This window comes from Coregonus clupeaformis, chromosome 13 (genome assembly GCF_020615455.1).
Source record: "Coregonus clupeaformis isolate EN_2021a chromosome 13, ASM2061545v1, whole genome shotgun sequence".
NCBI classification, from domain to species: domain Eukaryota; kingdom Metazoa; phylum Chordata; class Actinopteri; order Salmoniformes; family Salmonidae; genus Coregonus; species Coregonus clupeaformis.
In genome coordinates, this window is record NC_059204.1 from 5414956 (window position 1) to 5432893 (window position 17938).

Sequence of the window (17938 nt, forward strand, 5' to 3'; positions counted from 1 at the left end):
CATGTTTATTTGGTTCTGAACTGAGATGTTAGTGGGTGGTTTAACACGTGGCTATTGTCAGACAAATATACACAGCGTTCCTTCGAAACACATTCATATTTACTAAAAACAATTAGGATACTAGGTGGTAACTAGCCCCCTGGGGTAACTGCCCCCCCTCCTTGTAGATATATTCCAATGAAGTTAGATCTATAATAGTTTTTTTAATATACCAGTAGGAAAGCCTTGAGATAAATAATCCACTTGTTTAGAGAGAAAAATGTAGATACATTTTGAGTAAAGTAGTAATATGTTACTCCCCTACTAGGGAGTAACTGGCCCCTGGGGGCTAGTTACCCCTTTATGGTTATGAATGTGTTTCTACCTATCATTTAGACAATGACTAGCCCAGTTTGCGCTAGCTTATGCTAACTTGCTAGCTAGCAACTTCAGTAGCAGTAAATGCTAGCCAGCTAGCTAGTTAGCATAAGCTGCTAGGAGTGCTAGCTAGCAACCTTACTACCAGATCATCTGAGGTAAAATACATAAAAAATAAAACGTAACTTAATTGCAGTTGTAAATGTTTCCACTAGTGACTGATAACTTTACAGTTAATGTTACTTTATAGCCTTTAAGCTATTTTACACAGCATTTTATGTCATATTGCTGGATAACTAGCTACGTTTTTAAGAGAGCTTTTCAATTGGCATCTCTCCCCCTGTTTTCAGTCACAGGTGGGGGGACTGGATTAGGTGTGAGCAGTGCAGGAGGTGGGCTCATGAGTTGTGCTCCAATTTTAATGGGGATAGCTTTATTTGTGACCTATGTACAAATTAGAATTGTGCAATAGCAGAGCATAAGAGAGTTGTCAAGTCAATGTTTCACTGAGTTAATTAGTTAAGTTATTGTTATTAAATGTTATTAGTTATATTCCATTCCAATATTATATTCCAATATTAAAAACAACTATTGAAAGCCCTTTGCTCCTGAATGTCATTTTAAAGACTGCTGGGATTTAAAATCTTGCATTATTCAAATAATATTTAGTGCAATTGTACATAATGGATTGTATGGAAAAGGAACAACAAAGAAAATGTATGTGCAGGTGAGATAAAAAAAAGGGACTTTACATTAAATCTCCTCATAGTGCGGATATTAACGGTGACATGTACAACAACACCCCCCACCCCCCAATATTTTATTAAATAATTAAAATAAGACAACTAGACTAAGCTTTTTAGTATTACTTAATAAAGAATTTCAAAATAAAACGGATTAAATGGATTTTAACACACTTGTGTGAAACCCTATGCCATAATCTTCTACCGGGGTAACTGGCACCACCGGGGGCCAGTTACCCCATAGGGGTGGGCCAGTTACCCCGGTACTTTAAGAAAAAAACGCCCCTTTTCTAAAAACAACATTTCATGAAATAACTAAAAAAGTGTAAACTGTAGCTATTTATTTACCTTTATAATTTATTTGCCTAAGCATGACCTTCATCCACATAAAACATTTTCCCCAAACATTGCTTTTTTGTGTCAGTAATTAGACATTGTTCTGAGGAGGGGGGCTAGTTACTCCCTAGTACCCTACGGTTTAGATTTGAACTGAGCATTGTCACAGAAAATTGAAAATGATATTTTGGAATCCTCCAAATAAACATGTCCAAATAGTTATTGTAATTCTGAAATAACTATTAATCATTTCTATTTCTATTAATTTAATTTCTAGTATACCAGTGCATACGGAAACTATTCAGACCCCTGCACTTTTCCCACATTTTGTTACGTTACAGCCTTATTCTAAAATTGATTAAATTGTTTTTTCCCTCGTCAATCTACACACAATACCCCATAATGACAAAGCAAAAACATGTTTTTAGAAATTTTAGCAAATGTATAAAAAAACATAAACTGAAAAATCACATTTATATAAGTATTCAGACCCTTTACTCAGTACTTTGTTGAAGCACCTTTGGCAGCGATTACAGCCTTGAGTCTTCTTGGCTATGACGCTACAAGCTTGGAAACACCTGTGTTTGGTGAGTTTCTCCCATTCTTCTCTGCAGATCCTCTCAAGCTCTGTCAGGTTGGATGGGGAGCGTTGCTGCACAGCTATTTTCAGGTCTCTCCAGAGATGTTCAATCGGGTTCATGTCCGGGCTCTGGCTGGGCCACTCAAGGACATTCAGAGACTTGTCCCGAAGCCACTCCTGCGTTGTCTTGGCTGTGTGCTTAGGGTCATTGTCCTGTTGGAAGGTGAACCTTCACTCCAGTCTGAGGTCCTGAGCGCTCTGGAGCAGGTTTTCATCAAGGATGTCTCTGTACTTTGCTCCGTTCATCTTTCCCTCGATCCTGACTAGTCTCCCAGTCCCTGCAGCTGAAAATCATCTCCACAGCATGATGCTGCCACCACCATACTTCACCATAGGGATGGTGCCAGGTTTCCTCCAGATGTGATGCTTGGCATTGAGGCCAAAGAGTTCAATCTTGCTTTCATCAGACCAGAGAATCTTGTTTCTCATGGTCTGAAAGTTCTTTAGGTGCTTTTTGGCAAACTCTAAGCGGGCTGTCATGTGCCTTTTACTGAGGAGTGGCTTCCGTCTGGCCACTAACATAAAGGCCTGATTGTTGGAGTGCTGCAGAGATGGTTGTCCTCCTGGAAGGTTCTCCAATCTCCACGGAGGAACTCTGGAGCTCTGTCAGAGTGACCATCGGGTTCTTGGTCACCGCCCTGACCGAGGCACTTCTCCCCCGATTACTCAGTCTTGGTGGTTCCAAATATATTCTTGGGGACCTTCAATGCTGCAGAAATGTTTTGGTACCCTTCCCCAGATCTGTGCCTCGACACAATCCTGTCTCGGAGCTCTATGGACAATTCCTTCGACCTCATGGCTCGGTTTTTTCTCTGACATGCACTGTCAACTGTGGGACCTTATATAGACAGGTGTGTACCTTTACAAATCATATCCAATCAATTGAATTTAGCACAGGTGGACTCCAATGAAGTTGTAGAAACATCTCAAGAATGATCAATGGAAACAGGATGCACCTGAGCTCAATTTCGAGTCTCATAGCAAAGGGTCTGAATACTTATGTAAATAAGGTATTTCTATTGTGTGTAGATTGATGAGGGAAAAAATTATTTAATCAATTTTAAAATAAGTCTGTAACGTAACAAAATGTGGAAAAAGTGAAGGGGTCTGAATACTTTCCGAATGCACTGTATGAATGTAACCATGCCCAACTTAGGCGCTACAGTACAAAGCATGTGTGGTGGTCTACGGTGTCCTTAGTACAGCCTCAGTTTCAGCAGGACTTCGACACATAGTCACCTATTTGTCTGTCCTCATACGTAGATGGAGGGCAAGTGAGTTCAAACAAACATTCATTCTGAGAACTATATGTAACATTGAACCAATGCTCTCTACAGACATACAGGAACCTAAAACAATTGAAGATTTCACGTACATGGGTTAAACAGGTGGTTGTGAATGTACTGTACAGATGTTTCTCGTTCTATTGCAAGTGTCATTATGTAATGTATAGGTTAACACGTTGTACTGTCGGTAACTTGAGAAAGCTGCTGGGTAATCGCCTGTGTTTGTATTTAATCTCTGAGTAAAGCTTATACAGAATAGTATCATTGCAACGGTTCTTATGCTATTAGAATATTCTGTAGGTCCTCAATTACAACATTACTCTCTCATTCATTCTGGTTTTAGCTGACATTTTCTGTTCAACCATTTCCATCCCACACTCCTATTGAGCTCTTGGTATTGCTAGCCTAACTAGCTTGTTCAAATGATCTGTGATCTCTTTCTCTGTTCTAACTAAGTCGCCTTGTGTCCTTGCAGTATTTGATCCCTGAGCGCAAGCATCATGCCTATCCTTAAGAACCTTCCAGGGAGGACCAGGAATAACCATGGGAACAGTGAACTCATCCTGCCCAGGTTAAACTTGGACCTGAGTCCCTTCGAGGAGGTGGACCTGGAGGAGGAGAGGAATGAGGGCGACCCCCCCATTTTGGGGGGCCGGGGAGCAAAACCCCTCCAGTGCAGGTTGTCGCGTGATGGGGAAGAGGAGGAGAATGAGGTGAACATGGAGAGGCACGGCCCCGGGGCCCCTAAAGGAGGAGGAGGAAGGCCCCTGAGGGGGACTCTGGAGCGGTTATGCGGCTCTTCGCCCTTGAAGACCCTGGGGAAGCTGGGGAAGGGGCTGCGTATGTCGGGGTGCAGCGTGTGGGGGACCAGCCCGTCCCTGCGAAGTCCCACGGACCCCCACTCGCCCCCGCCAGAGAAAGAGAAGAGGAAGGGCCTCCGCAGGAGCTCAGAGGATATCATGACCCTGCTCCGGTAAGGGGGAGGAGGCATGCTGATCTAAGATCAGATGCCATTTAGATCAAATGAAAAAGATAGCATGGACAGGGAGGACCATTTCCACTCTGAAACACTTTATAAATACGGGCCCAGAGCCACAGATTAACATAAATGTAATCTCTATACAGTGAGGGAAAAAAGTATTTGATCCCCTGTTGATTTTGTACGTTTGCCCACTGACAAAGAAATTATCAGTCTATAATTGTAATGGTAGGTTTATTTGAATAGTGAGAGACAGAATAACAACAACAAAAAATCCAGAAAAACACATGTCAAAAGTGTTATAAATTGATTTGCATTTTAATGAGGGAAATAAGTATTTGACCCCTCTGCAAAACATGACTTAGTACTTGGTGGCAAAACCCTTGTTGGCAATCACAGAGGTCAGACGTTTCTTGTATTTGGCCACCAGGTTTGCACACATCTCAGGAGGGATTTTGTCCCACTCCTCTTTGCAGATCTTCTCCAAGTCATGAAGGTTTCGAGGCTGACGTTTGGCAACTCGAACCTTCAGCTCCCTCCACAGATTTTCTATGGGATTAAGGTCTGGAGACTGGCTAGGCCACTCCAGGACCTTAATGTGCTTCTTCTTGAGCCACTCCTTTGTTGCCTTGGCCGTGTGTTTTGGGTCATTGTCATGCTGGAATACCCATCCACGACCCATTTTCAATGCCCTGGCTGAGGGAAGGAGGTTCTCACCCAAGATTTGACGGTACATGGCCCGTCCATCGTCCCTTTGATGCGGTGAAGTTGTCCTGTCCCCTTAGCAGAAAAACACCCCCAAAGCATAATGTTTCCACCTCCATGTTTGACGGTGGGGATGGTGTTCTTGGGGTCATAGGCAGCATTCCTCCTCCTCCAAACACGGCAAGTTGAGTTGATGCCAAAGAGCTCCATTTTGGTCTCATCTGACCACAACACTTTTACCCAGTTCTCCTCTGAATCAGTCAGATGTTCATTGGCATACTTCAGACGGGCATGTATATGTGCTTTCTTGAGCAGGGGGACCTTGCGGGCGCTGCAGGATTTCAGTCCTTCACGGCGTAGTGTGTTACCAATTGTTTTCTTGGTGACTATGGTCCCAGCTGCCTTGAGATCATTGACAAGATCCTCCCGTGTAGTTCTGGGCTGATTCCTCACCGTTCTCATGATCATTGCAACTCCACGAGGTGAGATCTTGCATGGAGCCCCAGGCCGAGGGAGATTGACAGTTATTTTGTGTTTCTTCCATTTGCGAATAATCGCACCAACTGTTTTCACCTTCTCACCAAGCTGCTTGGCGATGGTCTTGTAGCCCATTCCAGCCTTGTGTAGGTCTACAATCTTGTCCCTGACATCCTTGGAGAGCTCTTTGGTCTTGGCCATGGTGGAGAGTTTGGAATCTGATTGATTGATTGCTTCTGTGGACAGGTGTCTTTTTTCACAGGTAACAAGTGAGATTAGGAGCACTCCCTTTAAGAGTGTGCTCCTAATCTCAGCTCGTTACCTGTATAAAAGACACCTGGGAGCCAGAAATCTTTCTGATTGAGAGGGGGTCAAATACTTATTTCCCTCATTAAAATGCAAATCAATTTATAACATTTTTTCTGGATTTTTTTTTTGTTATTCTGTCTCTCACTGTTCAAATAAACCTACCATTAAAATTATAGACTGATCATTTATTTGTCAGTGGACAAACGTACAAAATCAGCAGGGGATCAAATACTTTTTTCCGTCACTGTATATACAGTGCCTATAGAAAGTCTACACCCCCTTGGACCTTTTTTCACGTTTTGCTGCCTTCAAATGTAATCAAAAAGGGATTAAATTAGATTTTTTCCCCCTGCAGATCTACACAACCTAGTCCACATTTTCAAAGTCAAAGAAAGTTAGACATTTTTCCAAATTATTATTATATATCTTTTTTTTTACAAAGATGTCTTGATTGTCTGCACACCCCAGAGTTAATAGTTGGTGGAAGCATCTTTTGGCAGCCATTACAGCTGTGAATCATTTGGAATAAGATTCTACCAACTTTGCACAGCTCTTAGGGCAGCATATATCCATTGTTTTGCCAATATTGCTCAAGCTCATTTAGTTTGGTTGGGAATCATTGATGAACAGCAATATTGAAACCTTGTCTCTGATTTTCAAGCAATTTTAAGTCAGGACTGTGACTAAACCACTCAGGAGCACTCAACACCTCTTGGAAAGCTATTCTAGTGTGTTTTGGCATAAACATTTGTGTAATTGTCTCTCTGAAAAATAAGTCTATCCCAGGGTTGGGTTTTCAAAAGACTGAGGCGGGTTTTCCTCTAACTTTTTACCTGGGCTTTGCTATTTATTTTGATCCTGACAGACTCCCCAGTCCCTGCCAATGACAAGCATACCCATAAAAAAAACAAATGTAATCCATTTTTAGATAACATTTGAAGGTAGCAAAATGTGGAAAAAGTTCAAGGGGGTGTAGACTTTCTATAGGCACTATATGACTAAGTTAGAAACTATTTTGTAGAGACCAAAGAGCTTTGATTGTGTTCCATTAATTACTGATTTGCTTGGCAATCCAATCCCACTAATCAGATTTTCCTGTTACCGGGTAGCACTGTGACTCCCTATGAAGCTGTAACGAAATGACGGAAATGCTCACAGCATATAGCATAATCATTTCCTAATTGGTTATGTAATGTAAAAATTCACCATGAGTTATGTATGGAACTGCTTTTTTTGCTAATGCTATCTTGTGTACCTAAGCACTGAGTGAATGGCACTATTTATAACCGGGACATTGTTTTCACTTTAACTGCTGCAGCCAGGGAAAGCCAGCCATCAAAAATTCCAATCTGGATTGCTTAGAGCAGGAATGGGCAACTTTGATGGGGGTGGGGGCCACAAGAATCTGAACTCATCAGTTTCTCGCAGGTCTGCGTAGCCACATCCATACCTCCTCCCAAAGTTGTTAGCTGACATGGGCTAATTGACTGACTATCAGTGACTGACATAACGAGAAAAACTGCTGATGCACAACCAAATGTCGAAATTGCACTTTGTGTTGTACTATTCTAACTCGCAACAGTAAGAATAAACTGGGAAATTGATCTGAAGGCCTTCAAAAGGGGGGCTGCGGCCCCCAGTTGCCCATCCCTGGCCGAGAGCTACAATCACCTCTCAAGCATTTAAATAACTGCTTATTTATAGCATATGATGTCTAGTCTGGATATGGTAGTCACCTGTTAGCATTGAACCTTACAGTATTTGATAACACTTATGTATCCCATCCCCTTTATTTTTGAGATGGAACCTTAATTTCCACATAATATCTCTGACTCTGGGAATCCACACTTGGCTCTTCTCCCTCTTCAATGCCATACTCTGAGGTTGACAGTGTAACGAGACATAATATAGTTCCTATCCTCTCCTGATGGTTCTCTTCTGCTTGTAGATTTGCAGGGCGGCGGAAGCAGACACAGCGTAGAGAAAGCCTGCCCTGCGGGGACCTGGGCGTCGACAGCGAGGCCGAGTCTCGCCGCCGGTCCTCCTTCCTCAGGATGGTCAGCCTTGGCAAACTGAAGAGGGAGTCCCTGTCGGACCACAACTCCCAGGAGGCCGAGGAGGAGCTGGAGGAGGAAGAGCCAGTGGTCAAACCCAGGGAACCACTCTCAGGTATACAAGGCACTCCAAAACAAACCAATCAAGAGGGAAGATCTGGTATGTGTTCTGCTCGTCCAGCCAATCACAGGGCACATAATCTGAAACCTCTGAATCATGTAAGGGTCAGTGCAGGTTACCTCTGTCCGTGGCATGTCAGTCAGTGTTGTACGTTTCAGTGTTCACATTACGAGTCCCACCTCACTTCAGTCTATTAAGTCGGAACCTTAGGAACTTCCTGGTCAGCTCCTGCAGCACTTCCTCCCCCAATCCCACGCTGCTCTCTGATGAGCTGTGAGCAGTCCCCAGATCCCCTCAGTCATCGGGTTCAATCAGAACCAGACTGTGAAAGCAGGAAATGACCGCACTTCCTCCCACTGCTGATCCCTTCAGATAAAACTTCATCCAGAGCTACTGTTCGCAGAGCTCCGTAGGGAGCAAAGCAGACAAGGGACAGTCAAAGGACAGTGTAGTACATAGCATGCCCACAACAATCCAAAAGGCCAGGTCGAGAGACACTTAATATCACATATACAGTATCAGCACCCTTCAATATGTCAATGTTGATATTTTACACACAATATAGCCTGATGAAAACATGTACTTTTTCTCCTCACTTACCCTACCCGTTCCTACCCACACGGTAATACTCTGTACAAACCAATAGACTAAACAGTATGAAAGGGATTCCTCTATCTCTCCTTCCCTCAGTGCTGGAGATCCTACAGCTGGTCAATCAGAGGGACCTCCTCCTGGCCGACACACACATCCAGGAGTTGGAGCACGAGTGCGAGCTGCTGGCCTTCCTGCCCCACCCCCCCACTCCTCCGTTGACGCCTCCCGGAGTGACCCCTCCCGGGTCCTTCGACAACCCCTCCAGCCCCAATGCTTCACGGAACGCCAGCAGGCGCAAGGCTAAGGATGTGGAGCTGCTGTATGAGGCCCTGCAGAAGGAGATGTGGGACGTGGTGAGGGAATCCCTCCGCCAGCCCACGGCCGGGCCCAACCTGGGACTAGTGGTGCTGGTCATTCAGCAGGAGGAGCAGGCTGACACTGCCCAGGCCCAGAGAGAGGAGACCCAGACCCAGCCCCTAAGGGAGGGCCTCCTGCCCCATCATAGCCAACGACCCCGTCAGCTCAAGCTGAAATGGCGGCAGGCGGTGGCGGAGGCGGCAGACTGGAGCCTGCCCCAGCAGGTGGACACTCAGGCGGGGCAGCTAGCCTCTTACCTGGAGAGGTTAAAGGGACGCATGGTGGACGACCTGGATGCAGCACGGAGGAACGTGGTGTCGGTCTACCCGGAGGAGTTCCAGGCCTTCCAGGTGTATGTACAGAGCTACCACCGGGCGGTGGCCCGACGCCTGAAAATCATTACCAGCTCCCAGCTTCAGATCACTGACGTCTACTCTATGCTGGACTGGTTCTACAACATCTACAACAGGTCAGTGTCAACTCATAACATAACAACATTAAATGTATACACTCTTAGAAAAGAAGGTACTACCTAGAACCATAAAGGGTTATTTAATTGTCCCCATAGGAAAACCCTATGAAAATGGGTGCGTTCGAGTGGATCAGTTTTGTCAAGTCGGCAGTGGTTTAAAGGACTTAAGTAAAAATACTTTCAAGTACTACTTAAGTAGTTTTTTTGGTATCTGTACTTTACTATTTTAATTTTTGACAACTTTTACTTATACTTCATTCCTAAAGAAAATACTGTACTTTTTACTCCATACATTTTCCCTGACACCTAAAAGTACTCGTTACATTTTGAATGCTTAGCAGGACAGGAAAATGGTCCAATTCACGCACAATTCAGAGAAACATCCCTGGTCATCTACTGCCTCTGATCTGGTGGACTCACTAAACACAAATGCTTTGTTTGTAAATTATGTCTGAATGTTTGAGTGTGCCCCTGGCTATCCGTAAATTTTAAAAAAACAAGAAAATGGTGCCGTCTGGTTTGCTTAATATAAGGAATTTGAAATGAGTTATACTTGTACATTTACTTTTGATACTTAAGTAAATTTTATCAATTACATTTACTTTTGATACTTAAGTATATTTAAAACCAAATACTTTTAGACTTTTACTCAAGTTGTATTTTACTGGGTGACTTTCACTTTTACTTGAGTCATTTTCTATTAACATATCTTTACTTCTACTCAAGTATGACAATTGGGTACTTTTTCCACCACTGCAAGTCGGTGACCATCGTTGGTCACTGCCTTTCAACGTGTGTTGCATTATGGGGATAAACATTTTCAGACTTGTGCCTACATGTCGACTGCATGAACTTTACAAAAACCATGTGATCAAAGGTTATGATGTTTAAACTGCAGTCAAGTGCACGTTTCTGCAGTTTCTCTTCACGAACTTCATCCTGCAGCCATCACCTGCATTGTGGTAGGATCCATTGTCAACCAATCATTAGGGTGTTTTTGTTTGACTCACGTGAAAGTGACCAAAGACTTGACTGAAACAGGGACCAACTTTACTCTGATTCCTTTGGTATACGTTGGATATATACAAATGAATGTAATATTTATTTTCGCATTACGTTTTCATTATTTCTATTCATATCTTTAAAAACTCCCACCCCCCACCCTGCAATCTGATAGCATATGTACAATCAATCATGAGATAAACAAAAACAAATGAATAAAAATACATGAAATAGTAGAATAATGAATGAATAATACTGAATAATACTTCACATTACATACATCAAAAATTGTTACAAATCATAGTGTGGTGTCAAGACAACGATGCTGATATGCTGTGATGACAAGAAATCCGCTGACACTGTCCTTGATTATAATTGTTTATTACATCAAAGATTACAGTATCAATTTACAGACTCCTGCAGAAATCCGGAGAACAACTGACCCAATCTCTAATATGTTATTCCCCCGTCCATTGTTCAAAACATGGTATTTATATCCTATGTAACATAAGATGGGTGGTTTTTGATAGACCAATCCCTGGCCTCCACATATCTCCAAATGTCCTCTATTCCAAGAAGCCTATGTAGTAATGCTTTCCAGATGTTTCAGCAAAGCAGAGTAAAGTTCATCTATCACACCATTTGCAAACGTCAGCAAAATCATAGACTTTCAGATACTACATATTTCCCCCCTTCGAGACTAATTAAGTCTCGAAAACAAAAATAATAGGATTATGACAAATAACTATTTTTGTTCTTGAGTAACTTTAGCAATAAACCAACATTTATGGAGAGTAAACACATTTTTATATAGACACATTTTTGTATGGAGTGTAAATAAATTGTTATGGAGTGTAAATAAATTGTTATGGAATGTAAATAAATTGTTATGGAGTGTAAATAAATTGTTATGGAGTGTAAGAGCGAAAAACCTGTCTGGCAGCTTTCATTCCAAATATCCATCAATCAATCAAGACAGGAAAATTCTCTCACGGCCCCTCTGCCCCAGGCGACCACCTAAGTACTCCAGATCAATTCATAAATCTTTATCAATGCATTTTAAGCTATGATTCAATTGAATACACATGAAAACCTCAGAAAACAAAATACAATCAAAAATGTCCACATTCAGGCTGGTCGACCCATCGGACCCTCCTGTGGATTCTCTCTGTCCCTGCCTAGACCCAATATCCCTAAGCTTCAACGAAATAAACAAAAACATCTGAGGTCCCCACATGCATCCAACAACAGAAAACATCATTCTTCAATAATTAATACAGAAAGAATATAACACTGGAATGTAGTCCACTACACTGCAGCTCCTCCACAGTGTCGACTTTCAATGCAACGTCGATGATGGAATCTGAACATTTCCACACCGTCCTTGTTCTACTTCCTCCAGTCCATTCATATTGTCCATGTTTGAGTATTTGAATCCCACTCTACACATTCCCCATATACTTCTGGAAGAAAAGAAAACACCAACCAGTATCTTTTTCAAAGCAACACATGCAAATTAAAACATCAATATCAACAATAATATAAAAATGATATATAAAATGAATCACATTCCATTTCCCCCCTTTGATTCATAAGAAAATACTAAATATCACAATAATATGATTATCCCACAATCAGATGTTCAAAATTTCCTAGAGTTATTTCAACCCTCGTTTTCATAACTATTTTTTTTCTATTTTTTTTTCTGACTTTTCCCCAATTTTTTCAAAAACCATTTCACTGATTTATCCACAAAACTCTCTCCCACTAATTTGAGGATATTTGATCGGGAAGTCCCCACCTGCTTATGACTTCTTTACACAAGAACCTAGCAACCGACTGAGCATCTTTTCGCTTAGTTGGACAGGCCTCCAGCCATCGTGAAAATCTATCTACAACCACCAACATGTATCTTTTCCCATTAACTGGTTTTATCATATCAACAAAGTCGATAACCAACTCACGCATAGGACCTCTCTGTGTAGGAATGTGACCAGGAAGAACAGTCACACCCCTGCGAACATTATTTTTCAGACAGATTGTGCACCTGCCTATGACATAGTCAACCTGTTAAAGCAAATATGGTGCCCAAAAACCATACTCCTTTGTGATCTTTCTCCTAACCTCCCCCCTTGCAACATGAGCTAACCCATGTGCTTCCTGAATCATCAGACCTAATAGGTCTAGAGGTGCTACTATCAACCCCTCATGGTTTCTCCAAAGACCACAAAGGATTGTTACTCTGAGGATTATTTTTATTTTTTTCAAAACACCTGTTTTCGAAAGTCCTTCAATTTGTGGTTCAATTCCTTGGATTGCTTCATCTTTCAATGGATACTGATTCTTCCAAGGAGGTCTTGCTCCTGGTCGAAGTTCAACTTCCACCGGTTGGGCTGATTTCACAAGTCCAATATCAGTACTGTGTTGAGACCACAAACATTCTGGAACTTGTTGCAACATCTCCTCTTTCATAGGGTCTGAATCAATCTTCGCACTGCAAATAGATTAATGTGTCATCCGTACAGCTTGTGGCTCTCCTTGTCCTTGAGCCGAAATCATGATTTTGCGAAATCGCTGATCTTCACTCCTCCAAATCGCCAAATTCTCTTTCATTGGTACGAAAACAGCTTTCTCTGCTTCTGTCATCATTTCTCCTATTTGCTTCTGCTCATAGCCTTCAGAAACCAACAAGGTCATATGTGGCACACTCTTCTCAATCTCAAATTCTTTATCCAGATAATCGTCTGTGTTTATCTTCATAGCTGCTGCTTGTGGTCCTAAAATTATGCAACATGAGCTGAGTTGAACTTTCTTTGGTTGATGACTCAACCATTCCTCTGAGTTCGATTGGGCAGCATTCTTGAAATACTTGAGCGTACAATGAAATGGATATTCCGGAAGCCTCGCATCTGGCATATTTGCCACAATGAATTTCTCCCATATCTTAGCCTGCTTCAAAAAATCTTCACTGAGATTTCCAATCCAGAATACTGAAGAAGAATCCATCTCTGTCGTCATCAACAATTGGTAAACCTTTTCCTTTGGCACTTCTACCAGACAGCCGTCTGGTGTACATTTTATTGTACAGTTCAATTTACACAATGCATCTCTTCCCAACAATGCGATAGGTATATGTTCCGATACCAGTATGGGTATTGTAATTTTCTGATTTTCATAGCAGAGCTCATGGTTCCGTAAGAGGAATCAGCTGTTTCACTCCCTCAAATCCGATTGTCCTAATTAGTTGATTGGACATAGGGAGATGTGTAGCATCTTCAGGCCGAACACAGGTAAAAGCAGCTCCGCTATCCGCCATCACTTCCAATGGTCGTTTGTTTACTTTCACCTCAATTGTTGGATCTTTTTCCGGTCCTGATGCTACCAGCTGACACCCCCCTTTCGGATCTTCTGGGCACCTCTAGAATCCTTGCTCCGGGCCCCTATAAGGGTTCACCGGTCCTCCAGATGATCTTGACTGGCCCCTGTATCTTCCTCTGAAATTTCCTCTGGTATTTCCTCCTGGCCCATTACACTCACGGGCAAAGTGACCAACCTGTCCACAATTATAACACACTTCTGAAGATTGCTGGAACTATGGCTTGAATCTTCCTCCTCTTCCTCTTCCTAAGCCTTCTCGTCCTCTTCCTCTCCAATTCTGTGTCTGTCCAGAAACTGGCTGTGGATATGAAACAACTGGTCCTGCTATTGGTGGTTGGTACAATTGCGGTTGGAACTGGTTCGGTTGAAGCTGTGGCAGTGATTGTTGATTTGGTGCACACTGATTCTGCATAACCAAAGCTTGTTTCTTCTCCTTCTTATTCTCCACCAGTTGTATTTCATTGAGTTTTCTGAGAGTTTCTTGGTCCTGTTCTTTCTGGTTGTGTTCCTTTTTCCGGTACAGATCCACTTGATGGGCTATATGATCTGTATAAACACCTTTTGTCATGCTTCCAAGTCCAACCACCTCTGCCAGTTTGCTCCTTACTGGTGAGGGCAGTCCCATCTGTAGTTTAGCTCTCAAAATTGACTGCTCAATTTGACTCACATCTGGATCATTTCCGGTAATATTTCTCCACACTTGATGAACTCTTGACACATAGGCTCTCGGATTTTCTTGTTGTCCTAGTGAGTCAATCAGAATGTTGTCAGGATGCACATTTGTTGGAAACATATCTTTCAGTGCTCTCCACAGCCGATTTCTACTTGCAGCCAACAATTCAGGATCATTCACCGCAGTCCCCACATATCGATGAAGTCCAGCTCTCTGAAAAATGTCTTCCATACCTGGAATCCCAAGGAGATTAGCCAAAAGTCTTTTAATGTCTCCTATGGCAGACTGTGTTCCCACCGTAATTTCTTCCAACTTTGAAATCCAAGGATATGGTCCATCTTGAAGAGTAGGCAGCTTCTCAAGTATATCTGACATATCAGTATTCTACAAAGGCTTATACTCCAGGTTCTGTCCTCGAATTATCACTGGCATCATCTTCTTACTTGTGCTCCCTTGTCTTGGCCTCAATGTATACCTCTTCTCCAATTCTTGGGATCCTTTTTTCAGCAGTTTTTTCTTCTGTATCTTCAGCTTCTTGAGTTGTTCTTCCAGTTCTCTTACTTCTTCTAAATTATTTGCCTTATCCAAGCATGATATGCATCGATCTATATCTTTTTCTATTTCTTCTGTGTTAGTCATTGTAGGATAAAATCCTCTTTAATATGAAGCACCTTTAATCTCCAAATCTTCATCGCTGTCTCCATCTTCACTTTCATCAGAACTCGAATCTCTTGTATTCTTCTTCTTCCAACTTCCATCACCCCTTCTTTCCGCTCTGACCAACCTCTGTCTGATCACAGGGTCATATCCACCCATGATTCTCTTCTGAATCACTCTGATCATCATCATCATCATCTTCAAGTTCCATCCTCCTGAACCTCACTCCACCCTTAGTTTCCAGACATCTAGTTTTCTTCTTACTTTTGGAGTTTGGATTCATCTTTATGGTCGTTTCTGCTTGTCCTCTCTCTATTATTTGTTCATCTTCATCTCTAATGCAATAATCACCCTCCTGAATGATCACTGGAAGCTGAGGATAGACGTCCTTAAACTCTCCTTTTTTTATCAGTTTTTGTCCTTCATTTTCAAACAGCTTAAGAACACCCAGCTCTCTGTCTCTTTTCTTTACGTTGTTCCCCTTTTTCCCCCTTCTTTTGATCTGCCTTATAAGTCGACACAAGCACTTTCATTATGTTGATGACGTCTGGGTTAAGAGTCCCTTCCACTGGCCATGGTTGTTCAATGTCAGGCCAACGTTTATTCCATTTTCCAGATAACCTTGCAATACCATTAACTAGAGGATTACTATTTTGTACTACATCAACAGGAGTAATTACTTTTGTAGTTTTGATGTCCTTTTTCCCCATTGTAACAACTCTTTTATATTCCTTTATTGTGAATTATTTTATTATTACTATTTTAAATAATACATTTGTAAACCCCAAAAACTTTTAGCTATGTTGTTTATCAATCCCTCCAATCTTTTTTTAAAATTTAAATTAATTAATTAATTAATCAATTAATTAATTTATCAAGATATATATTTTTAAAATAAATTTATTAAATCTTTTTTATTTAATTTTTATTTTACCAAATTATTGATTAGTGGCAATCTTACCACATCCGATCAGGAAAAGTAAAGGAAACTAGTCAACTTCAGAGCAATCCAAAAAAGAAAGACCTGTAATCCAGCAACACTACAGCACCCACAAACCAATTGCTTAATAAGCACCCAATTACCTTAATTTTACAGAGTAATGTCAGTGCTGGATTTCCAACACAACTCTAATCAAACCAACCCATGCACAAAAAACTCCAATGTGCAATTCTTAATTACATCAATTGATCAGTCTGTTGCCAAGTCCCTGTTAAATTGTCACAACATGAAATATGCTAGGTACACACAATATCCTGTATGGGAAAGTAAGTTTGTGAACAGAACAGTACTGGCCTTGATTGGACTGGATCCGGAGCAGCACACACTGTCGCGTGACGCACTGGTCAGCACCTCCTCTCTCTCTCTCTGTCTCCTCCTTCTCGTCTCTCACATGACAGGAGAACAAAGGAAACAGACAACAATTTAGTATTTCATGCATACCTATGTTCACATTCGTGCTAAGAAATAAGCAAACAGCTGAACTCAGGAATATTATAAATAGCGCAATAACATTTTATTTAATTTATTTATTTAATTATTATTTTTAATCTGTCAACATATCTCTCATTTATAAATTCAATAGATCTCAATCAAATAGTTTCATAGTTAAGCAACAGCCACTTATCAAACAGAATACTTTATCCGTGTGTATTCAAAGTCTCCTCCCTTTTCACATCCCTGCAGCACTAAGTCTGCGTGTCACAGCAGCTCAGTGCAGGCAGGGGAGTGGCATATTTGCTCTACGTAACTCTAAACTCATAAAATCCCATGCATGCGCAGCTCATTCACCAGTGCGATTTCAAAGCGAGAGGAGTTCTCCCAAGCAGCTCTCTCCAAGCTAAACAACAGAAAGCAGACAGACCAGCTGTCCCTCCGTTATTTCGGACCTCCCCATTTACACACACACATAGGCTCTCTCACTCACACAATTCAACAAGAATGCATCCGTTCATACAATACACTAAGCATGCTACCGTCGCTCCTTATTTCTCATTGTTCCTTCCTACATTTCTGCTACCTCGAGTTGCAGATATTCAATGAGAGGTTACTTCGAACACATACCTCGTCAACTATATGTCGAGAGGTAATGTACAATTAAATGTATCTTCCACAAACTCACAGTTCCCAGAACTGACCCGAAAGTCAACCTAGTGACTCTCCTAGGATTTATGGCCCATCTTAAGGATCGCCTCGTTTGAGGGCTTCCTTAAATCAGCGACGTCCTAAAAGTATACTTTTTCCTTATTTCCTGGCCTTATTCTTTCATGCTATTCCTGGACACTCCTTTTAATTTTATTCAAGCCAAATATCCGTGTGCCCAGTGTTAACAATTCCTATAGACACTCCCCCCTGTTTGCGTTGCTCCCAACGCAAACAAATTTAGAAATTTAGAACGGATTCTCATCACACAGCAAATAACAGCAAAGCGCACACACAAGTCCTTTGACGGTACATCTCCTCAACGCACACACACAGCACACAAACTGACCAGCGCCCAAAGTTGTGAGATAGCTCACCGTATCTGCATGCCTCTTGAGCGGGAGTCACTTCGTAGCCCATGAATGGAACGCTGAGAAAAGACGCAACACGTCCCAAATCCTCGTCGCCATTCTGTGGTGTCAAGACAACAATGCTGATATGCTGTGATGACAAGAAATCCGCTGACACTGTCCTTGATTATAATGGTTTATTACATAAAAGATTACAGTATCAATTTACAGACTCCTGCAGAAATCCGGAGAACAACTGACCCAATCTCTAATATGTTATTCCCCCGTCCTTTGTTCAAAACATGGTA

General features: G+C 41.8%; 1 protein-coding gene across 1 annotated transcript in view; it reads left to right on the forward strand.

Annotated features, from left to right (window-relative positions):
• Positions 1-17938, forward strand: part of LOC123481303 (exocyst complex component 3-like) — a 31757-nt gene that overhangs the window by 4368 nt on the left and 9451 nt on the right. Inside the window, exons 2-4 of the mRNA XM_045224556.1 lie at positions 3838-4335; positions 7781-8001; positions 8698-9427. Coding sequence (XP_045080491.1) covers positions 3863-4335; positions 7781-8001; positions 8698-9427 — 1424 coding nt within the window. The 5' untranslated portion in view covers positions 3838-3862. The remainder of the gene's footprint in view (positions 1-3837; positions 4336-7780; positions 8002-8697; positions 9428-17938) is intronic.